Source organism: Astatotilapia calliptera, chromosome 17, assembly GCF_900246225.1.
Source record: "Astatotilapia calliptera chromosome 17, fAstCal1.2, whole genome shotgun sequence".
NCBI lineage: Eukaryota > Metazoa > Chordata > Actinopteri > Cichliformes > Cichlidae > Astatotilapia > Astatotilapia calliptera.
This window is the reverse complement of record NC_039318.1, coordinates 2,894,588-2,918,381: the sequence shown is the minus strand read 5'-3', so window position 1 is coordinate 2,918,381 and position 23,794 is coordinate 2,894,588. Positions and strand designations below refer to the sequence as shown.

The window sequence follows — 23,794 nt, the reverse complement described above, 5'->3', positions numbered from 1 at the left end:
AAGTAAAGCTTCAACAAGAAGAAATGGGAGTCAGACAAAACATTTTTTGAGCATGCAGTTTATTGAAAACAACACTTAAACTGGAACAGGTTGAAACTGAAACTTTTGATCGAGACTGTATTAACATCTAACTCAGTCTCAGCTCAGCTGGTTTCATTTTCTGGATATTTGCCAGAAAAATGATGGAGACAGCTTTTAATAGCAGCAAAAAGTACATCATATAGCAAGGACCAGTAGTTTACAAGTTTTAGGACACTAAAACCACTGTGCCGCTGCTCAGGTGTGCCGTGAGAAATAATCAGGTGTGCCGTGGAAGATTATCTGGTTCCACTTGATTAGTATTCTAAGTGGTCGGCATGAGAAACGGGCAGAAAAATTACATTCTCTTCCACTTTTTCTATATTCTTGTGTGTTCAACGGGAAAGTATTGATTGCTGCATCCAATCACACAGCACAATGTAGGCATTGTGAAAAAAGTAGTGATAATTTGTATGTATATTACATATAAGTGATTGAACATGATCACTACCGCTTATCACGTCCAATATGGCGGAGAGCAACGAGCACATGACGTCACAAGCAAAACCTCTACAGTGGCAGCAGCTGACTCACAAAGGAGTGAGGTACACTAGTGTCGGCCTAAAGTCAAACAACATGTTTGTACTCAACTGCTCCATGTTGACAATGTGTAGCATTGTGAGAGACTCAAATGGAAACGCACACTGTGCTAACTTTCTCTGAACCTCCAAAAGTCAAAATGGAGACATACTGAATGAGGCAATAAAAGATCTGTCAAGTGCCAACAAGGTACCTGTGTACTTGTACAAATGTGGGTTACTGGATCAGCTGTGAGACAGGTTGGTATTATCGAACAGACTAGACACTCGACTAGAGGCTCTATCTATTAGGCAATCCATTCTTCAAAATGTCTTACTGTGTGAATCCAAGGTCACTTCAGGGTAAATTCAGCCAATCCTGTCATTTTATTCATTATACTTTCATAATAGGACTGATGAAAAATTGGCTTCTTGATCATTTTCATATAAGAACCATGTCTGCGCTCTACTTCACCTTAAGCATTCATATTACATGTTCTAACTGGCCAGAAACTTTAAATTAGGAATCAGCTCCCCAAAAATTCCACTAGTTTTAATCCAGTTAGAAGGGCTGGCAATGTTTTTTATCTTCTTACAATGCCAATTGTAGGAGCATTTAAAGCTCTTCTTGATGCAAAAATGTTGCACAATATAATGTATGTTAAATAAGCTCCTATAAAACAGAACATTTTTTCCACACTTCAGCACCCACAAACATCACAGATTGAACCTTCAGTTGATGTCCCACACACACAGTTCTGCAATTTCACGTCTATTATAAGCCGAAATGTCTGCAAATTGCCCTTACTTCTACAATACTAACACCATTTTTCACACAGATTAGTCCCCGCCCCCCAATCTAAATTTCTAACCTGTGTTCTGACCACTGCACCAAAAAGTCAAAGAAGGATGTCCAGCTGACAGTCACGTTACAGCTACAACCTCAGAAGTCAAAGTTTTTTTCAGTCAAGACCTGACGTTCAATTCAATTCAGTTTTATTTCTATAGTGTCAACTCACCGCCACAATTAACTCAAGGCGTTTATATTGTAAGGTAAAGTCTGAAGAGTTTTAGGGCAAAAAAATCAGACAACCCTGTGTAGGCAATCAATCGGCATCAATCGGGAAGGAACAAGAAGGTATCAGATAAAGATGATTTGATTCTTTTTTTTGTTCAGCTGATCTCCAGGCTTTTCAAAAATTTGGATCTCCTTTTGTCACACCAGGGCTCCCATAAAATTAGCCCACGGGCTAAAGACAAACCATTGGATTCTAGATAAGGCCTTCGGTTCCTTGATTCCTTTATATATAAAAGTATAATATTGATGGCCATTACTGTGGACATATACACACAACAACCTTCCAATCCTTCACTGGAGAATTTATCCACAGCTCATAGCTGCAGAGACACAAACCTACATCTCTCACGAGAAGTTCATCCAGTATCCTCAAAGAGCAGCTCCACAGGCCGTCAGTGCCACGAGGCTCTCTGCCTTGAACAGTCAGTGGTGACAAATAATCTCTCTCCTACCCTACCTCTGCTTTTTGTCTCTTATTATTCCCTATTCCCCATGCCTTCCTCCTCTCTACAAAACAGTAAAAGCAGCAGTTTGTTTTTTGCTCTTTCTCATCTCTGTGTTTTGATTACACGCCACTTTAGTCTTTTCTCCTCCTCTTTTCAACAGTCTTTAATTCTTGAGTCTTTGCTATTGTCAAATGTGCTTTGCGGTGGATTTACTTTGAGCATCCGCAAGTAGTTTCTACACAGAAAAGACTCATGAGTTAACCCAGATTCACTGTAACTCAGATGACAACTGCATGACAGGGAAGAAGGAAACTCGGAAACTGATTAGTCAGTTTTCAAGAAGAAAAAAATCTCAATCCCAAAGTAAAATCTGATGACATACCTTCAGGTACTTCTTAAGGTCCAATTAATCACATGAGTCTCCGTCCAAAAATGACAATGGAGCTAATCGATGCTGATGGGAGAGCATGTCCCTGCTCTCTATCAGGGGCCTTTAAACCCCCATCTGCCGCGGTTAGACCTAATTTAATCTGACACTTTAAATGAAATATCTTAAGCCGTCATTGATCTTGGTGAAACGCTACCCTCGTGATCCCACACAGACACAACCCAAGGGCACAAAAAAGAAGTTGTAAAATGAAAGCTTTGACATGAAAGAGAAGGAAGAGATGAGGGAAGGGAAATGAGGAAAGATCGAAGGAGACGGGAGAAGGGAAGGAAAGCTATTACTTCTATGCGGCAGGAAGCATACTTAGAGAAAGAAAGCTAAAAAAGAGTGAAGAAGAAAAGATTAAAATATGATGAAAGTCGTGCAGGAAGCTGGAATTAGCTGATGATAAGAGTGACAGTCATAATGGAGAGCTGAACAGAAGGACCAAAGCAGGAGACAGGGGTTGAGTCCCCAGGGTTCACGCTGCCCCTAACACACAGCATCAATGAACCAAACCAGCCCGACATGTTCCTGTTCCACATCTCAGCACCTCAAACCACCCTGGTGCTCATCTCCTTCTCATTTTAAACATGCACTTAAAATGCAGACACAGATGTAAAACGCATGGCTTCATTCCACCGGAGAACATATAAAATTATTATTACTTTTTTTGTGGTCCCAGCACCATGTGAGCTTCAAACCTTTGTCTCTTTTAACTCATTTTACAGAAACCATTTTTCCAAATATTAAAAGTTCTCTAAACAGGAATGATGTACACTAAATTTCCAGATTCTGAATCTGGCCAGATATCTAAACTTGGTTTTCAGTACTCTGACCAACTGGATGGAAACATTTCAGTCATCAAAAAATGGTCTTGAGGTTCAATATCCATCCTTATTACTTGGACAGAAACACCTGGAAGTGGTTTGGTTAGAGAGTGGATTCATTGCAAACAGAAAGCAGAAAACTAACCAAAAATGTCAGAGACGAAAAGACAAAAGGCAGCGCAAGAGGCAAACACAACTCAGTTCAACGAGCAGCTCCAGTGATGTTTATAGCCAAGACCACATCTAAATGGGGTTGAGACAAAGACAGAAACCAGAGCAAATAAAATCTGATACAAAACCAACAAAGCCACTAAAAAGAGTTTGTGTCTTTCCAAATGTAAAAACATGGTATTGCTGTGTTGTGTTATTGTGTTCCAACAAGGAGAAATTTACCAAACATGGTTAAATAATCAAATGGAGTCATGTTAGTTACTTGGATAAAAGTTTGGATCCAGCGTGAATGAATGGAGTAATGCCCATCAGCGGTTTTCAGAATCATTCAAAAGGAAATGATACTTCTAGGTTTAAGCTTCCACTGCATGACAGCACACGACAGATAGCGATGAGCGCATATACTGAGTTTCAGCAGTTATCTGATTACCTCATTAAACAAGCTGTGTTCCAGTTATTTATTTGCTGGTTTCAACTTCCTCCCTTCTCTTTGTCAAAAAGAAGAAGCTGTTTTCAGCTGCTCCCTTATTCACAGAGATCACCACAGGAGGTACCCCTGCATGTTTGATTTGGCAGATCTCTTACACCAGATGCCCTTCTTGATACAACCCCAAATGGATTGGTGGCTCCTCCTGGCATCAAACCAGAGATCTTTTACATGTCAGGCAAATGTGTAGACCACCTACTATATGCTGCTTTTCTTTCTCATACAAAGCAACAAGGCTAAAAAAGAGTGGTACAGTGGTTAGTACTGCTGCCTCACAGCAAGCAAGTGCCTGGGTTCAAATCCCCCATGTGAACAGTGTAGAGTTATGATGTTGTGACTGTGAGGATTCTCTATGGATACTTCTTGACAGACTGGTGACCCGTCCAGGGTGTACCCTGCATCTTGCCCTATGGCATCTGGTATAGGGACCAGCCCCCATCCTGTATTATAGGGGAGGGGTGCTGTCCATTGTCTAAATGGATAACAATTATTGCTTGTAGTGACCATTCCAAATAACCAAAAGGACAGATATTCCCAAACACCACTGGCCTTTGGCAACCAGAGTCTGTGGGCTCTTCTTTAGAGCAGGATTCACCAGAGTTAAGGATTTCTCTTGAGCTAATAAAAACGCTTACTTATGCAGCCCCATTCACCCTACCAGACTCTATCTAGCCCCAACATGACTGCAGCGTCCTGACACGACCTCACGCCTGCCTACTGAGTTGATAGTGAACAAGACGCAGACAAATCTGTCTGCTAAGGTTATTAGTATTCCCAAGGGAAGAAATCCTTACCCCTCTCAATTCTGCAGCTTCTGGTTGGACGAGGGGGGGGTTTAAAGGCCATCAGCGGGCTCACAGCCAGTTCAGGCCTCACAGCGCTCCTGTGGGATGCGGATACCAGATGCCGCAGCATCTCACTTGTTACACAATCAAGGAAATAATTGGTGCGTCTGACTTGGGTGTGTAATTCAATTAGGGCAATAAAGAAGCTGTTATTATTCGCTGGAACAAACACAGAGTCTCGCATGGCAAGAGGTGCGGTTTATGGTAACACATGAAATGTAGATGATTAGGGAGTTCATCCATGGACAGCTTTTAGGAAAAACTGGACTTAACAAAGCTTAAACAATGATAATAAATCAGTTTTAGTTTACTGTCACTTTGTGAACACTTTAGTGTCTGTGTCATCATTCTGCTGCTATACAAGTATCTTGGATTTTCTATATTTATATACTATCCACTTTAGGATTTACTATGATTGCTATAGATTTTCTTCATAAGAGAAAAAAATGCCCCAATTGGTTTCTTATCAGGCGACTCTTTACAGCCTTGCACAGACAAAAATCAATGCTGCAACCTAGTGAATCTGTTCAGCAATCTATTATTAAAAATGTTCCAGGAATTCATGAGTCCAGGCTGTGAGGGATACTAAACAGATTAGGATGAGTCCAAATTCCCGTCTGCGTCTCATGAAAGCAAACATCATGGCTCCTCCTAAAGTGAGGTTTCGATAACGTGAACGACAAAACCTAGAGCATCTTGAGCTGACAGACATCTTGCAGACATCATAAAAGGAAAAGGACAAAAGTCCAAGAGTGCATGTCTGCAGCTGCTTCACATAAAGTTTGTCACTGCCCCCCCCGCGAAAAAACCCCTGAATGATTCCTTGTGGAAGGTAAAGATCCCGTGGCTCAGCTGGCACCAGCTCTTCAGCAGCTCTTTGATGGTGTTGAAACTGATTTGAATGCCAGCGGATGGCATGAATCCGAGGAATACTGTTCAAATCGAAAGTTATATTAAGCTAACCAAAGGAAAATAGGCTATCCATGCTTGCCTCATGATCATCGCCAAATGCACGCAGTTTGAGCAACATCTGCTCCGTCTGTCATGATGCTTTCAACCATCGCTGCTTGATCATTACTCCCCGAACTGCTACATCAACCTCGCCTTGTTGATCTTCCAGCACCTTGCAAAAGTGTTTCATGTATTTACACCCATGGCAGACACACTCATTTAGAAGCAGGTGCAGTCAGGAACGATCCACACTGTGCATCATCTTTTGTTCATTCCCACAAGCCACACATTCCCACGCCCAACAACCCAGCAACACATCACCAAGTCGTAAAATGAGGCGTTTCTCTTTCAAACTGATTGCAAATTGTCTTACCTGATGCAGCTACTAAAGAACGGAGGTTTCCTTTTTTTTTAATCGCAGCTCTTCAATCACACGAGAAAACCAAGACGGCTTTTAAGAAGAGGAAACTGCTGGTTTGGATCTCCTAGAGGATGTTTCTGGAGAGGACAGATCGGTTCCCAGCTCGGGTGTCTGCGGGAGAAAAAATGCTCTGTTCAGACTGAGAGAAGGCAGCAGGCTGCACACCTCTGAGCGCCAAGCCCGTTTAAGCGCTCAATGGGTGGGTGTAGCTGCTAAGAGGGACACGAGGTGGCGGTGTTGCACCCCAAATGGCAGTCTGTAGTCGCCTGTGGAGGTGGCTCTTTCTGCAACCTACTGTGGCATCTGTGAACCAGCAACAAGGGATATGAAATGTAGTCTGCCATGCAAAAAGGACTTTTATTGCAGAATCAACAGGTTGCATGTTGCTTATATGAAGTGATGCAAATCTCAAGCACAACTAACCTTATTAAATTTGTGTTTTACTTTCTATTGTGATCACAAAAGACCTAAGGAGGGAGATGTTTGTGTTACAAATGTCTCTGAGAGTACAGTATTTTATTTTACCATCATTATTTCTTAAACCTTCATTTTCTTCAGTTTGAGAGAAGGCGTTAACTAAAATTCCATTTTTAGACAGAGTTGTGTGTGAGTTGTAGGTAAGGTTCAAATGTTGATACAGGTAACCATGGCTATAATCACAGCCACACAAAAGGTATTTGTGGTGATATTCTTGTCAACAAATCATTGAGTTGATAGCTCACTGTCACTGTTATTATTTCTCCTTAGAGCCGGGCGATCGTGGCTCAAGAGTTGGGAGTTTGCCTTGTAATCGAAAGGTTGCCGGTTCGAGCCCCGGCTCCGACAGACTCGGTTGTTGTGTCCTTGGGCAAGACACTTCACCCGTTGCCTACTGGTGGTGGTCAGAGGGCCCGGTGGCGCCAGTGTCCGGCAGCCTCGCCTCTGTCAGTGCGCCCCAGGGTGGCTGTGGCTACAATGTAGCTGCCGTCAATGTGTGTGTGAATGGGTGGATGACTGGATATGTAAAGCGCTTTGGGGTCCTTAGGGACTAGTAAAGTGCTATACAAATACAGGCCATTTACCATCCCTACCTTACTTTCCTTCCTCAATGAAATTGTTGTTGCTTTTTACACCAACACATATATTTATCATTAATGTCTTCCAGGAGGGTTAGAACACGTACAAACATGCTGGTATTGGTGGCTTGTACAAGTTGTCTTGGAACTGGTTGTGAAACCACAGGTGAAGGAGTTGAGGGTGGTGGTAGCTGAACAAATGGATGAGTGACGTTCTGGTGGGGAGTTTCACTTGAATGTCTATTCTCCATTGCTGATGGTGATGAGGTCTCTGGCTGTTCTGCAGCGTTGTCCCAATCCTCATCCGAGCTTAACTGGATCATCCATCCATCCATCCATCCATTCATTCGCTTCCGCTTATCCTTTTCAGGGTCGCGGGGGGTGCTGGAGCCAATCCCAGCTGTCATAGGGCGAAAGGCGGGGTACACCCTGGACAGGTCGCCAGTCTGTCGCAGGGCTAACACACAAGGACAGACAACCATTCACACTCACATTCACACCTAGTGACAATTTGGATTAATCAATTAACCTATCCCCACAAGCTGCATGTCTTTCTAGTTAGAGAAATTTAAGAGGCTTATCCCTCAAAACTGTAAATACAAAAAAGTTGCACAAAATAGTTTCCCACCACAGGAAATTTATTTTGAGTGTCTTCATAGTTTTATTTTTGAAATACACCAATTTTTATATACTGCAGGAAAAACGAAAATAAATATTATACTGAAAATTTGCAAAAAAGCAGCATATGCATCAAAATAAACTATTTCCAGCAGTGCAATATGAGTCCTAAGCATCCCAGAAACGACACCGAAAGTCATAAAGTCAAAGATAACTTTTAAAAACACCAGTATAAGCTCATGAGGCCCTGATGGTAAAAAAAAAAAAAAAAAAAAAACTACATTTCCGCGAAAATGACATCACTTCTTTTATTTTATCTATTTTATTTTCAAAAACAGCAACTTTTGTGGAGCTCACCTTCCACTACTTCATTGCACTGAGGAGAGACTGTAGCATTCGACTGTGGATCCTCTGAGTCTCCTTAATGTCTTCCAGGAGGGTTAGAACACGTACAAACATGCTGGTATTGGTGGCTTGTACAAGTTGTCTTGGAACTGGTTGTGAAACCACAGGTGAAGGAGTTGAGGGTGGTGGTGCTGGAGCCAATCCCAGCTGTCATAGGGCGAGAGGCGGGGTACACCCTGGACAGGTCGCCAGTCTGTCGCAGGGCTAACACACAAGGACAGACAACCATTCATACTCACATTCACACCTAGTGGCAATTTGGATTATCCAATTAACCTATCCCCACAAGCTGCATGTCTTTGGACAGTGGGAGGAAGCCGGAGTACCCGGAGGGAACCCACGCAGACACGGGGAGAACATGCAAACTCCACACAGAAAGACCCCGGCCTGATGGTGGAATTGAACTCAGGACCTTCTTGCTGTGCGGCAACAGTGCTAACCACCGTGCCACCGTGCTGCCCTGGATCACTGGCCTTAAAATGAAAAAAAATATTAAAAAACCCCACAAACAATTTAGTTACTGGTTAGTCCTACAAACTAAAAACATTAATGTACAGTCCGGCATCAAAAGGAGTCTAAAACTGATTTTTAAAAGTCAAAAAGTTACAAAGTGCTATTTTAAGATCATATCTAAATCTGGTGAGCAGCAATGGTCTGCTAAAGATACTGTCAGCTTGTTTTTGTTTTTCTTATAATCACCACAATAAATTGTTGCTTTTAAGGCGTTTTTAAGACACATAATTACCTCCTTTTCCGCTTCCCTTTTCCCAATCTGCTTCCAGAATCTGACTCAGTCTGCAGATCAGAGGTTGCTTCAGACCTCCGCAGTTTCACCCTGGGATTTTCATAGTTTTCTGTAAATTTTTGACATACATCAACAAAATGTTGTTAGTGAAATTACAGGGAAATTTTTTGTTCTGTCTTTAATGACAGAATATTTGGTAGCAATAAACAAAAATGCTTCTTACCAGCTTTCCCCAAGATGCGAACTCTGTACTGTGACCAGTTTGCATCTGGAGTAACTCCATCCTTATTGATATTGACTCTCCCTGGTGGCCAGAAACAAGAATCTTCCGCTGGTCCTGTAAACCACTTGCAAGGAATTATGGATGCACCTCCACCATCCAGAAAATCAACAACTGCAAATGGTAGCATGCTGGTGAGAAAGCAAAAAGAAGCCAACTAGTACAGCAGTGGCAATGCCACATATCCAGACTTCAGTGGCAAAAGCACCATTTTCTGTTTTAATTCATCAAGTAATACAAGATTCATTTGTTTAGACAGATTTGAAACAAAGTAAATTCCAAGGCATGTTGAGTCCAATGGATAGCTGAAAAAGGCATTACAGTTTTCAAAGACCTGACACAGTGCTTTGACAACTTGGCAATCCTGTAAAATGTTTGCCACAATAAGAATTGTTCCCCCTACATTGAAACAGTTATCTCCCATGGAGCAAGAAACACATGTCTGTCCATCAGTGTATTTTCTGTACTGCTTAAAAGTTCCAAGATCACTTGTTATTGGTCCAGACTTATGAAGCCGTTTAAGAGGAGCGGGAACAGACATCCTCTCTTTTCTTCTGAATACTTTGCGTCTCATAGACGCGCTTGACAATTTGTTCCACAGGTTTATGAGGCCTCCGCACAATCTTTTTCAGTTTATCCAGGAAGGTTTCAAATGGGAAGCAGGAAATACTGTTGATGGGAGTTACACATGTCACACTGAGCGTTTCACTTCCTAAACGTTCTCGTCTTCGTTCTCTTCTGCCTTCAACAACTTTCATCGTCGCTCAGTCCCATCCCTCGGGACAGTTGCATACATCATGCCGCCTCTTCAGGTGCAAGCGGCGTCCACAACTAAAGCTCCATGCAAGATCCTACACTGAAAAGTGATCCGCCTCATTCTCAGGAATCAGCTTTTTAAGAAACCAACGTGGCTCAGTTCAAAATTTTGTCTTAAACAAAACTCATCATCTCGTCTGCGATATGAGTTCATCACGGTTTTTTGCTGACATATCATCTGTTCTGGAATGAAATTAATGCCTCTGTAGTAAATAAAATAAAATAATATCTGGCTTCTAGCATCTGTTATTTAAGGAATGTATAAAAATAAGACATCTTCTGCTCAGTCTAAAAACCCAACTATGACAGAAATCTGTTTGTGTGGTACACCTCACCTTTTTAGGGGTCGGCTTTTTGTCTTTCACCTTGACATCGGCAAATGTTCAAAAACCTGCCCTAACAGCTAAAACTCTGCTGCTTTACAATACCTAAAACAATACTAGGATAGATCTGAAAATATAAAGTGTATTATCCCCCAAAGAAAGGTCTAAAAGAATGTTTAAATATGAACTTTATAGTAAACAGGATCTGATGCACCAACTCTTTCTTCAAGAACTCAGCAAACTGGCCACACCGAGTGTGAACCGTGGGTTTACTTCTTGTCATGCTTCCCTTTTAGAGCTGAACCACGTGCACCCCCCTCCAGAATACTGTGTCTCTATGGGATGCACTTGGATGGAGGAGTAAGGTAAATAGCTGCCAAGGAGGACAGTAACAGAACACTGCTGTAATAACACGCAGACACTCATAAATGTGCTGTGCTGTTTTATGTACAGGAAAAACAAAGAGGTCCATCCACGTTCTCTACCAACGCTCCACCTCACACCATCGTCTCTTTTCTCTTCCCTAAAGAACACAGAGCCTTCTTGTCCTTTTTGGTTTTATGTGTCGTGGGTGAGGATGACGTCGATGACACGGACGTCGTGGACGACGACGGGGAGTGAGGCGAAGGGGACGTCGTGGACGACGACGCCGTGGTGGGGCTGTTGCACAGTGAGGTGGGGGCCGACTGAGAGCCTGGCTGCGGGTAGTTCTCGTCTGCTTCCTCCATGTGGATGATGGCAGAAACGGAGGAAGGGCGGCGCTTGGAACGGACGCTGCCTGTAGGCGGGCTGGGGCTGGAGGGCTCGCTCAGAGGCCGGTGGACGGCAATGGCACTACGGAGGCAGTTGAGCCACTGCTGCTTGTGGAAGACGTCGTTGACCTGCAGAGTGTGTGACTGTGCCTGGCTCGGGTCTTGGGAACGTACCCGGAAAATGTTCTTGGCTGCAGAGAAAGCAGAGAGCGTCATTAGGAACGGGGGCAAAGTGCTGCTCAGGCTACTAGCGGACACTTTCTGGGACGAGCCTTACCTTTGTCTGCATTGCTGAAGGCTCCTCTGAAAAAGCCGCCCATTCTGACATCGCCATCTTGCAGGTCCTCCAGCACCAGATCCTGCACTGCGATTGGCTGCCGGTACACCTGGAAGCACTGGCGCTCGTTCCTGGTGACGGGGCGGGTCAGGATCAGCAGGTCGGTGAACAGGAACACGTGCAGCTTCTGAAAGAATTTCCAGGAAAAACAGAAACTTTCAAACCAGAGCATCATCTGAGCACATAGCCCGCCTCATGTGGGACGGCAGCCTCGTGTTAACATGCAAAGAGAAGCACCGAAGGACGACTTGGAAGTGTGCGCTGTGCTCACCGTGCCGCTCTTGTTGCGCAGCTCCCCGTGACACAGAAGACTCTTGCACCGTTCGATGCGAGCGTCCCTCTGCCTGTCGTCCAGATACTCCAGCTTGTCGATGTAGTACTGGCACTCGGACTCCCCTTTCTTCTTGTTGATGTCAGACAAAACTCCCTGGATGACAGTGATCTGAACACACAAGCAGCCTAATTATTACATGGGAGAGGCACTATGATGGATCAGTGTGTTGAACCAGTTTGTCTCCTGGACTTACAGCTTCCTGCAGGCTGGCAGCATCGGGGTGTTCTGCTGGAGTGTGTCTCAGGATTTCCTTGAGCAGTAGGGGGTACTTGACCAGGCGGGATCTGGGAATGTCCAGGAAGCTCCACAGGTCCAGTTTCCGACTAAAAGGTGACTCGAGGCACCGCTGCAGGAAGTCCTGCACACGTGGGTCTTGCTTCTTCTGGTCCAGCAGCGCCTTGGCTGCCAGCTGGTTACTGCAGTAGTCTTTGTAGGCATTGAGCCTGGGCAGCTGCAAAGGAAGGAGGGACTCTTTATCTAACTGCTAATTCAAAATACGGTTTTACTAGCGTAAAAGCTTTTGATGGCTCAAAAAGTCAAAGACACTTACCCAGCTAATAACAATTTGCCCAATCTGGCCCACGGTCCTGTCTGGCCCCGTGGCTTTGGAGAGCTGCGCCAGAAGGTCCTCGTGCAGTGGGATGTAGGCATCCAAGTTGCCGAAAATGTGAGTAAGCTCCTCCTCTGACATGATGGACAGCTTCAGCATCGGGTCGTGGTACGCCTGTGGATGGAGCAAAGTGATCAGTAATATCTGGGCAGAGCTTTGGGAGCGGCTACTAAAAATATCTTGGTCAACAGTTTTAGGGGTACAAAAAAAAAAAAGACAGAGGAACAATCCCTGTCTTTTTATAGCTCCTGGCTGCGCTGCATTCAAAACCTGCCAGACTGATTTAATCTGTTTGCTTTATATGTACTCCCGCTGCCTCAGAGCTTTTAAAATGACAAACCTTGCATGCAAGCTGCAGGTCCTCAATCAGATGCTGTTCTCCACGAAACAGCTCAAATATGGCCTGAGGAATGGGAGAAGGCACAGACAGATGTTTTTTTAGTAAACATGTAAATCAGGTTGTCATTATATCGTAGCCTAAACCATAGTGAGCTTAGCCAAGATGGCTGAATGGCTTCTAGTCCAATTTAAACCATTTGACACAAAGACATGTGAACTAGTCTAGCAAGCATGTAGAATTCATCCCTGTCTGGACTCCTGGACTCACCTCTTGCCGCTTGATCTCTTTGGTGGAGAAAGTTCCTTTCTGGTGGATGTCTAATGTCTCGGACCATAAGGTGCTGTTCCTCCTTTTAGGTGGTGTGGGGGCCGCTGCCTTGCTGCAAGGCTTCTGGGGCATGCCTGGCAACTTGCCATCGCCCCAGAAAGAGGCCTTCAGAAAGAAAGAACACCACATGTCAGACATGTTGAAAGGGATGTCCCTGTCCCCCCAATGCGCTGTGTTTCCATTGGATGCCGTGAGCGCTTACCTTGATGGTTTGGGCGAAGCGCCGGAAGACCCCATTCTTTACCGGAGAAATGAGGTTGGCTAGCGACGTCACCCTGCCGAGAGAACGGACGTGCTTGTTGCTGGGTTCCTGCAGAAGGAGGCAAAAACAGAAGGGGAGGTTAGTCGTGCAGTTATTCTATCATAACACTATGACTTCATTTCCAGCAGCTCTGGTCAAACATTTACAGAGTAAAGTTTCAGCCATCTCACCTCTAACTCCTTGTTGGCCTGGTTCTGGCAGTCTGTCACTTGCAGAGTCCGTTTGATAGGCACCAAGCTACCCACTTCATCGTAAGCCACCATATCTTTCAGTAGAAACACAGTATCCTTTTAATCCTCACGAGTTGGCTTCAAGTAATCCACACCAGAGAGAAAAAAGGTGGCAGAAAATCAAGAGTTATAAGCACGTAAAAAGACGGAACAGATACACCTTCCCCCTGTTTGGCTTTTTCTGGCATGGGGCTCCCTCATCACTCTGCCTCACACTGACAAACCATTTGTTACATTCTTCTACATTTAGTTCAGATTTCTGATTTTACTTTTAAATCCAAAGTTAACTGAATAGTAGAAAATATGTCCAAGAGAGACACGATCTGTGCAGCAGGGCTCATTAATTACACTGTTCTGCACATACATTAGCTGAATAACTGATGGATACTCTGAGGCATTGTTTCTTTTTACCAAATTCATCAGGATAAGGGCCAGAGGCAGGAAACAGGTTGATTTTTTCATCTTGTCCCATCAGTCTTGAGCTCCTTACCTTCAGTCGTCTACAGGACAGAGGCTCTTATCATGTGAAGACAGTTTGGTGAAGGGCTGAAAGACTAAAACAGTAACTTACTATGATAAAGATTTATGATTCTACTGCACAGAGAGAGAATGACAGTAAAAAGATAAAACATTGGTATCCATGTTATTTTAAATATCAACCATTGCTCCTAACTGACAGAAACCATGACAACCAACACAGTTCTCAGTGCTAATGGAAACATTAACCCTTTAAGACTTACCATAGAACCAAGTCTGCCAGAGCTTATATTCTATTTTTACATGCTGTGGAGCCATTTTTGGGAGCATTTCAAGTTGCTATACATCAAAACAACCATTATAGCCCAGATTTTAATAATATGTCTGCATTAAGTGAATAATAATTACATAAATTGCAAAAAAGTGCAATAAACTCCCAAAAATTTGAAAATCGTTTTTGCTTTTTTAACATATATTTCTAGTTAGAGAAATTTAAGAGGCTTATCCCTCAAAACTGTAAATACAAAAAAGTTGCACAAAATAGTTTCCCACCACAGGAAATTTATTTTGAGTGTCTTCATAGTTTTATTTTTGAAATACACCAATTTTTATATACTGCAGGAAAAACGAAAATAAATACTATACTGAAAGTTTGCAAAAAAGCAGCATATGCATCAAAATAAACTATTTCCAGCAGTGCAGTATGAGTCCTAAGCATCCCAGAAACGACACCGAAAGTCATAAAGTCAAAGATAACTTTTAAAAACACCAGTATAAGCTCATGAGGCCCTGATGGTAAAAAAAAAAAAAAAAAAAAAACTACATTTCCGCGAAAATGACATCACTTCTTTTATTTTATCTATTTTATTTTCAAAAACAGCAACTTTTGTGGAGCTCACCTTCCACTACTTCATTGCACTGAGGAGAGACTGTAGCATTCGACTGTGGATCCTCTGAGTCTCCTTAATGTCTTCCAGGAGGGTTAGAACACGTACAAACATGCTGGTATTGGTGGCTTGTACAAGTTGTCTTGGAACTGGTTGTGAAACCACAGGTGAAGGAGTTGAGGGTGGTGGTGCTGGAGCCAATCCCAGCTGTCATAGGGCGAGAGGCGGGGTACACCCTGGACAGGTCGCCAGTCTGTCGCAGGGCTAACACACAAGGACAGACAACCATTCATACTCACATTCACACCTAGTGGCAATTTGGATTATCCAATTAACCTATCCCCACAAGCTGCATGTCTTTGGACAGTGGGAGGAAGCCGGAGTACCCGGAGGGAACCCACGCAGACACGGGGAGAACATGCAAACTCCACACAGAAAGACCCCGGCCTGATGGTGGAATTGAACTCAGGACCTTCTTGCTGTGCGGCAACAGTGCTAACCACCGTGCCACCGTGCTGCCCTGGATCACTGGCCTTAAAATGAAAAAAAAATATTAAAAAACCCCACAAACAATTTAGTTACTGGTTAGTCCTACAAACTAAAAACATTAATGTACAGTCCGGCATCAAAAGGAGTCTAAAACTGATTTTTAAAAGTCAAAAAGTTACAAAGTGCTATTTTAAGATCATATCTAAATCTGGTGAGCAGCAATGGTCTGCTAAAGATACTGTCAGCTTGTTTTTGTTTTTCTTATAATCACCACAATAAATTGTTGCTTTTAAGGCGTTTTTAAGACACATAATTACCTCCTTTTCCGCTTCCCTTTTCCCAATCTGCTTCCAGAATCTGACTCAGTCTGCAGATCAGAGGTTGCTTCAGACCTCCGCAGTTTCACCCTGGGATTTTCATAGTTTTCTGTAAATTTTTGACATACATCAACAAAATGTTGTTAGTGAAATTACAGGGAAATTTTTTGTTCTGTCTTTAATGACAGAATATTTGGTAGCAATAAACAAAAATGCTTCTTACCAGCTTTCCCCAAGATGCGAACTCTGTACTGTGACCAGTTTGCATCTGGAGTAACTCCATCCTTATTGATATTGACTCTCCCTGGTGGCCAGAAACAAGAATCTTCCGCTGGTCCTGTAAACCACTTGCAAGGAATTATGGATGCACCTCCACCATCCAGAAAATCAACAACTGCAAATGGTAGCATGCTGGTGAGAAAGCAAAAAGAAGCCAACTAGTACAGCAGTGGCAATGCCACATATCCAGACTTCAGTGGCAAAAGCACCATTTTCTGTTTTAATTCATCAAGTAATACAAGATTCATTTGTTTAGACAGATTTGAAACAAAGTAAATTCCAAGGCATGTTGAGTCCAATGGATAGCTGAAAAAGGCATTACAGTTTTCAAAGACCTGACACAGTGCTTTGACAACTTGGCAATCCTGTAAAATGTTTGCCACAATAAGAATTGTTCCCCCTACATTGAAACAGTTATCTCCCATGGAGCAAGAAACACATGTCTGTCCATCAGTGTATTTTCTGTACTGCTTAAAAGTTCCAAGATCACTTGTTATTGGTCCAGAGTTATGAGGCTGTTTAAGAGGAGAGGGAACAGACATCCTCTCTTTTCTTTTCTTCTGAATACTTTGCGTCTCATAGACGCGCTTGACAATTTGTTCCACAGGTTTATGAGGCCTCCGCACAATCTTTTTCAGTTTACCCAGGAAGGTTTCAAATGGGAAGCAGGAAATACTGTTGATGGGAGTTACACATGTCACACTGAGCGTTTCACTTCCTAAACGTTCTCGTCTTCGTTCTCTTCTGCCTTCAACAACTTTCATCGTCGCTCAGTCCCATCCCTCGGGACAGTTGCATACATCATGCCGCCTCTTCAGGTGCAAGCGGCGTCCACAACTAAAGCTCCATGCAAGATCCTACACTGAAAAGTGATCCGCCTCATTCTCAGGAATCAGCTTTTTAAGAAACCAACGTGGCTCAGTTCAAAATTTTGTCTTAAACAAAACTCATCATCTCGTCTGCGATATGAGTTCATCACGGTTTTTTGCTGACATATCATCTGTTCTGGAATGAAATTAATGCCTCTGTAGTAAATAAAATAAAATAATATCTGGCTTCTAGCATCTGTTATTTAAGGAATGTATAAAAATAAGACATCTTCTGCTCAGTCTAAAAACCCAACTATGACAGAAATCTGTTTGTGTGGTACACCTCACCTTTTTAGGGGTCGGCTTTTTGTCTTTCACCTTGACATTGGCAAATGTTCAAAAACCTGCCCTAACAGCTAAAACTCTGCTGCTTTACAATACCTAAAACAATACTAGGATAGATCTGAAAATATAAAGTGTATTATCCCCCAAAGAAAGGTCTAAAAGAATGTTTAAATATGAACTTTATAGTAAACAGGATCTGATGCACCAACTCTTTCTTCAAGAACTCAGCAAACTGGCCACACCGAGTGTGAACCGTGGGTTTACTTCTTGGCATGCTTCCCTTTTAGAGCTGAACCACGTGCACCCCCCTCCAGAATACTGTGTCTCTATGGGATGCACTTGGATGGAGGAGTAAGGTAAATAGCTGCCAAGGAGGACAGTAACAGAACACTGCTGTAATAACACGCAGACACTCATAAATGTGCTGTGCTGTTTTATGTACAGGAAAAACAAAGAGGTCCATCCACGTTCTCTACCAACGCTCCACCTCACACCATCGTCTCTTTTCTCTTCCCTAAAGAACACAGAGCCTTCTTGTCCTTTTTGGTTTTATGTGTCGTGGGTGAGGATGACGTCGATGACACGGACGTCGTGGACGACGGCGGGGAGCGAGGCGAAGGGGACGCAGTGGTGGGGCTGTTGCACAGTGAGGCGGGGGCCGACTGAGAGCCTGGCTGCGGGTAGTTCTCGTCTGCTTCCTCCATGTGGATGATGGCAGAAACGGAGGAAGGGCGGCGCTTGGAACGGACGCTGCCTGTAGGCGGGCTGGGGCTGGAGGGCTCGCTCAGAGGCCGGTGGACGGCAATGGCACTACGGAGGCAGTTGAGCCACTGCTGCTTGTGGAAGACGTCGTTGACCTGCAGAGTGTGTGACTGTGCCTGGCTCGGGTCTTGGGAACGTACCCGGAAAATGTTCTTGGCTGCAGAGAAAGCAGAGAGCGTCATTAGGAACGGGGGCAAAGTGCTGCTCAGGCTACTAGCGGACACTTTCTGGGACGAGCCTTACCTTTGTCTGCATTGCTGAAGGCTCCTCTGAAAAAGCCGCCCATTCTGACATCGCCATCTTGCAGGTCCTCCAGCACCAGATCCTGCACTGCGATTGGCTGCCGGTACACCTGGAAGCACTGGCGCTCGTTCCTGGTGACGGGGCGGGTCAGGATCAGCAGGTCGGTGAACAGGAACACGTGCAGCTTCTGAAAGAATTTCCAGGAAAAACAGAAACTTTCAAACCAGAGCATCATCTGAGCACATAGCCCGCCTCATGTGGGACGGCAGCCTCGTGTTAACATGCAAAGAGAAGCACCGAAGGACGACTTGGAAGTGTGCGCTGTGCTCACCGTGCCGCTCTTGTTGCGCAGCTCCCCGTGACACAGAAGACTCTTGCACCGTTCGATGCGAGCGTCCCTCTGCCTGTCGTCCAGATACTCCAGCTTGTCGATGTAGTACTGGCACTCGGACTCCCCTTTCTTCTTGTTGATGTCAGACAAAACTCCCTGGATGACAGTGATCTGAACACACAAGCAGCCTAATTATTACATGGGAGAGGCACTATGATGGATCAGTGTGTTGAACCAGTTTGTCTCCTGGACTTACAGCTTCCTGCAGGCTGGCAGCATCGGGGTGTTCTGCTGGAGTGTGTCTCAGGATTTCCTTGAGCAGTAGGGGGTACTTGACCAGGCGGGATCTGGGAATGTCCAGGAAGCTCCACAGGTCCAGTTTCCGACTAAAAGGTGACTCGAGGCACCGCTGCAGGAAGTCCTGCACACGTGGGTCTTGCTTCTTCTGGTCCAGCAGCGCCTTGGCTGCCAGCTGGTTACTGCAGTAGTCTTTGTAGGCATTGAGCCTGGGCAGCTGCAAAGGAAGGAGGGACTCTTTATCTAACTGCTAATTCAAAATACGGTTTTACTAGCGTAAAAGCTTTTGATGGCTCAAAAAGTCAAAGACACTTACCCAGCTAATAACAATTTGCCCAATCTGGCCCACGGTCCTGTCTGGCCCCGTGGCTTTGGAGAGCTGCGCCAGAAGGTCCTCGTGCAGTGGGATGTAGGCATCCAAGTTGCCGAAAATGTGAGTAAGCTCCTCCTCTGACATGATGGACAGCTTCAGCATCGGGTCGTGGTACGCCTGTGGATGGAGCAAAGTGATCAGTAATATCTGGGCAGAGCCTTGGGAGCGGCTACTAAAAATATCTTGGTCAACAGTTTTAGGGGTACAAAAAAAAAAAAGACAGAGGAACAATCCCTGTCTTTTTATAGCTCCTGGCTGCGCTGCATTCAAAGCCTGCCAGACTGATTTAATCTGTTTGCTTTATATGTACTCCCGCTGCCTCAGAGCTTTTAAAATGACAAACCTTGCATGCAAGCTGCAGGTCCTCAATCAGATGCTGTTCTCCACGAAACAGCTCAAATATGGCCTGAGGAATGGGAGAAGGCACAGACAGATGTTTTTTTAGTAAACATGTAAATCAGGTTGTCATTACATCGTAGCCTAAACCATAGTGAGCTTAGCCAAGATGGCTGAATGGCTTCTAGTCCAATTTAAACCATTTGACACAAAGACATGTGAACTAGTCTAGCAAGCATGTAGAATTCATCCCTGCCTGGACTCCTGGACTCACCTCTTGCCGCTTGATCTCTTTGGTGGAGAAAGTTCCTTTCTGGTGGATGTCTAATGTCTCGGACCATAAGGTGCTGTTCCTCCTTTTAGGTGGTGTGGGGGCCGCTGCCTTGCTGCAAGGCTTCTGGGGCATGCCTGGCAACTTGCCATCGCCCCAGAAAGAGGCCTTCAGAAAGAAAGAACACCACATGTCAGACATGTTGAAAGGGATGTCCCTGTCCCCCCAATGCGCTGTGTTTCCATTGGATGCCGTGAGCGCTTACCTTGATGGTTTGGGCGAAGCGCCGGAAGACCCCATTCTTTACCGGAGAAATGAGGTTGGCTAGCGACGTCACCCTGCCGAGAGAACGGACGTGCTTGTTGCTGGGTTCCTGCAGAAGGAGGCAAAAACAGAAGGGGAGGTTAGTCGTGCAGTTATTCTATCATAACACTATGACTTCATTTCCAGCAGCTCTGGTCAAACATTTACAGAGTAAAGTTTCAGCCATCTCACCTCTAACTCCTTGTTGGCCTGGTTCTGGCAGTCTGTCACTTGCAGAGTCCGTTTGATAGGCACCAAGCTACCCACTTCATCGTAAGCCACCATATCTTTCAGTAGAAACACAGTATCCTTTTAATCCTCACGAGTTGGCTTCAAGTAATCCACACCAGAGAGAAAAAAGGTGGCAGAAAATCAAGAGTTATAAGCACGTAAAAAGACGGAACAGATACACCTTCCCCCTGTTTGGCTTTTTCTGGCATGGGGCTCCCTCATCACTCTGCCTCACACTGACAAACCATTTGTTACATTCTTCTACATTTAGTTCAGATTTCTGATTTTACTTTTAAATCCAAAGTTAACTGAATAGTAGAAAATATGTCCAAGAGAGACACGATCTGTGCAGCAGGGCTCATTAATTACACTGTTCTGCACATACATTAGCTGAATAACTGATGGATACTCTGAGGCATTGTTTCTTTTTACCAAATTCATCAGGATAAGGGCCAGAGGCAGGAAACAGGTTGATTTTTTCATCTTGTCCCATCAGTCTTGAGCTCCTTACCTTCAGTCGTCTACAGGACAGAGGCTCTTATCATGTGAAGACAGTTTGGTGAAGGGCTGAAAGACTAAAACAGTAACTTACTATGATAAAGATTTATGATTCTACTGCACAGAGAGAGAATGACAGTAAAAAGATAAAACATTGGTATCCATGTTATTTTAAATATCAACCATTGCTCCTAACTGACAGAAACCATGACAACCAACACAGTTCTCAGTGCTAATGGAAACATTAACCCTTTAAGACTTACCATAGAACCAAGTCTGCCAGAGCTTATATTCTATTTTTACATGCTGTGGAGCCATTTTTGGGAGCATTTCAAGTTGCTATACATCAAAACAACCATTATAGCCCAGATTTTAATAATATGTCTGCATTAAGTGCATAATAATTACATAAATTGCAAAAAAGTGCAATAAACTCCCAAAAATTTGAAAATCGTTTTTGCTTTTTTAACATATATTTCTAGTTAGAGAAATTTAAGAGGCTTATCCCTCAAAACTGTAAATACAAAAAAGTTGCACAAAATAGTTTCCCACCACAGGAAATTTATTTTGAGTGTCTTCATAGTTTTATTTTTGAAATACACCAATTTTTATATACTGCAGGAAAAACGAAAATAAATACTATACTGAAAGTTTGCAAAAAAGCAGCATATGCATCAAAATAAACTATTTCCAGCAGTGCAGTATGAGTCCTAAGCATCCCAGAAACGACACCGAAAGTCATAAAGTCAAAGATAACTTTTAAAAACACCAGTATAAGCTCATGGGGCCCTGATGGTAAAAAAAAAAAACAAACAAACTACATTTCCGCGAAAATGACATCACTTCTTTTATTTTATCTATTTTATTTTCAAAAACAGCAACTTTTGTGGAGCTCACCTTCCACTACTTCATTGCACTGAGGAGAGACTGTAGCATTCGACTGTGGATCCTCTGAGTCTCCTTAATGTCTTCCAGGAGGGTTAGAACACGTACAAACATGCTGGTATTGGTGGCTTGTACAAGTTGTCTTGGAACTGGTTGTGAAACCACAGGTGAAGGAGTTGAGGGTGGTGGTGCTGGAGCCAATCCCAGCTGTCATAGGGCGAGAGGCGGGGTACACCCTGGACAGGTCGCCAGTCTGTCGCAGGGCTAACACACAAGGACAGACAACCATTCATACTCACATTCACACCTAGTGGCAATTTGGATTATCCAATTAACCTATCCCCACAAGCTGCATGTCTTTGGACAGTGGGAGGAAGCCGGAGTACCCGGAGGGAACCCACGCAGACACGGGGAGAACATGCAAACTCCACACAGAAAGACCCCGGCCTGATGGTGGAATTGAACTCAGGACCTTCTTGCTGTGCGGCAACAGTGCTAACCACCGTGCCACCGTGCTGCCCTGGATCACTGGCCTTAAAATGAAAAAAAAATATTAAAAAACCCCACAAACAAATTAGTTACTGGTTAGTCCTACAAACTAAAAACATTAATGTACAGTCCGGCATCAAAAGGAGTCTAAAACTGATTTTTAAAAGTCAAAAAGTTACAAAGTGCTATTTTAAGATCATATCTAAATCTGGTGAGCAGCAATGGTCTGCTAAAGATACTGTCAGCTTGTTTTTGTTTTTCTTATAATCACCACAATAAATTGTTGCTTTTAAGGCGTTTTTAAGACACATAATTACCTCCTTTTCCGCTTCCCTTTTCCCAATCTGCTTCCAGAATCTGACTCAGTCTGCAGATCAGAGGTTGCTTCAGACCTCTGCAGTTTCACCCTGGGATTTTCATAGTTTTCTGTAAATTTTTGACATACATCAACAAAATGTTGTTAGTGAAATTACAGGGAAATTTTTTGTTCTGTCTTTAATGACAGAATATTTGGTAGCAATAAACAAAAATGCTTCTTACCAGCTTTCCCCAAGATGCGAACTCTGAACTGTGACCAGTTTGCATCTGGAGTAACTCCATCCTTATTGATATTGACTCTCCCTGGTGGCCAGAAACAAGAATCTTCCGCTGGTCCTGTAAACCACTTGCAAGGAATTATGGATGCACCTCCACCATCCAGAAAATCAACAACTGCAAATGGTAGCATGCTGGTGAGAAAGCAAAAAGAAGCCAACTAGTACAGCAGTGGCAATGCCACATATCCAGACTTCAGTGGCAAAAGCACCATTTTCTGTTTTAATTCATCAAGTAATACAAGATTCATTTGTTTAGACAGATTTGAAACAAAGTAAATTCCAAGGCATGTTGAGTCCAATGGATAGCTGAAAAAGGCATTACAGTTTTCAAAGACCTGACACAGTGCTTTGACAACTTGGCAATCCTGTAAAATGTTTGCCACAATAAGAATTGTTCCCCCTACATTGAAACAGTTATCTCCCATGGAGCAAGAAACACATGTCTGTCCATCAGTGTATTTTCTGTACTGCTTAAAAGTTCCAAGATCACTTGTTATTGGTCCAGACTTATGAAGCCGTTTAAGAGGAGAGGGAACAGACATCCTCTCTTTTCTTCTGAATACTTTGCGTCTCATAGACGCGCTTGACAATTTGTTCCACAGGTTTATGAGGCCTCCGCACAATCTTTTTCAGTTTACCCAGGAAGGTTTCAAATGGGAAGCAGGAAATACTGTTGATGGGAGTTACACATGTCACACTGAGCGTTTCACTTCCTAAACGTTCTCGTCTTCGTTCTCTTCTGCCTTCAACAACTTTCATCGTCGCTCAGTCCCATCCCTCGGGACAGTTGCATACATCATGCCGCCTCTTCAGGTGCAAGCGGCGTCCACAACTAAAGCTCCATGCAAGATCCTACACTGAAAAGTGATCCGCCTCATTCTCAGGAATCA

The 23,794-nt window shown here is 43.7% G+C and overlaps 3 protein-coding genes across 5 annotated transcripts in view; all 3 read right to left on the bottom strand.

Moving 5' to 3' along the window:
- nav3 (neuron navigator 3) overlaps positions 1 to 6,412 on the bottom strand; it is a 415,168-nt gene extending 408,756 nt beyond the window's left edge. The window contains exon 1 of the mRNA XM_026148165.1: positions 6,205 to 6,412. The gene's annotated coding sequence lies outside the window, so the exon portion shown is untranslated. The remainder of the gene's footprint in view (positions 1 to 6,204) is intronic.
- Positions 6,413 to 10,923: 4,511 nt separating this feature from the next.
- On the bottom strand, positions 10,924 to 14,312 carry LOC113009331 (neuroepithelial cell-transforming gene 1 protein-like). 2 transcript variants are annotated; one of them, XM_026147559.1, is made up of 10 exons: positions 14,177 to 14,312; positions 13,627 to 13,764; positions 13,397 to 13,504; positions 13,135 to 13,299; positions 12,868 to 12,930; positions 12,468 to 12,641; positions 12,111 to 12,368; positions 11,855 to 12,025; positions 11,524 to 11,710; positions 10,924 to 11,437 (listed from the first exon to the last, which is right to left on the bottom strand). In XM_026147559.1, exons 2-10 carry the CDS (start codon positions 13,717 to 13,719, stop codon positions 10,992 to 10,994), a joined length of 1,665 nt encoding a protein of 554 aa, XP_026003344.1. In that variant the 5' UTR covers positions 13,720 to 13,764; positions 14,177 to 14,312; the 3' UTR covers positions 10,924 to 10,991. The 2 variants fall into 2 exon arrangements, with proteins under 2 accessions (XP_026003344.1, XP_026003345.1); XM_026147560.1 differs by lacking the exon at positions 14,177 to 14,312 and adding an exon at positions 14,098 to 14,166.
- Positions 14,313 to 17,709: 3,397 nt separating this feature from the next.
- LOC113009332 (neuroepithelial cell-transforming gene 1 protein-like) lies at positions 17,710 to 21,082 on the bottom strand. Of its 2 annotated transcripts, none has more exons than XM_026147561.1 (10): positions 20,948 to 21,082; positions 20,398 to 20,535; positions 20,168 to 20,275; positions 19,906 to 20,070; positions 19,639 to 19,701; positions 19,239 to 19,412; positions 18,882 to 19,139; positions 18,626 to 18,796; positions 18,295 to 18,481; positions 17,710 to 18,208 (listed from the first exon to the last, which is right to left on the bottom strand). In XM_026147561.1, exons 2-10 carry the CDS (start codon positions 20,488 to 20,490, stop codon positions 17,778 to 17,780), a joined length of 1,650 nt encoding a protein of 549 aa, XP_026003346.1. In that variant the 5' UTR covers positions 20,491 to 20,535; positions 20,948 to 21,082; the 3' UTR covers positions 17,710 to 17,777. The 2 variants fall into 2 exon arrangements, with proteins under 2 accessions (XP_026003346.1, XP_026003349.1); XM_026147564.1 differs by lacking the exon at positions 20,948 to 21,082 and adding an exon at positions 20,869 to 20,936.
- Positions 21,083 to 23,794: the final 2,712 nt, after the last annotated feature.

Bases quoted from the DNA above. Each gene is read 5' to 3' on its own strand.
- LOC113009331 (XM_026147559.1), bottom strand. From the start codon at position 13,719: ATGGTGGCTTACGATGAAGTGGGTAGCTTGGTGCCTATCAAACGGACT. The intron at 13,300-13,396 runs GTAAGCGCTCAC...TTCTTTCTGAAG, and splicing joins GCTTCGCCCAAACCATCAAG to GCCTCTTTCTGGGGCGATGG. The intron at 11,438-11,523 runs GTAAGGCTCGTC...CTTTCTCTGCAG, and splicing joins CTTCAGCAATGCAGACAAAG to CCAAGAACATTTTCCGGGTA.
- LOC113009332 (XM_026147561.1), bottom strand. From the start codon at position 20,490: ATGGTGGCTTACGATGAAGTGGGTAGCTTGGTGCCTATCAAACGGACT. The intron at 19,140-19,238 runs GTAAGTGTCTTT...CTTCCTTTGCAG, and splicing joins GGCAAATTGTTATTAGCTGG to CTGCCCAGGCTCAATGCCTA. The intron at 18,209-18,294 runs GTAAGGCTCGTC...CTTTCTCTGCAG, and splicing joins CTTCAGCAATGCAGACAAAG to CCAAGAACATTTTCCGGGTA.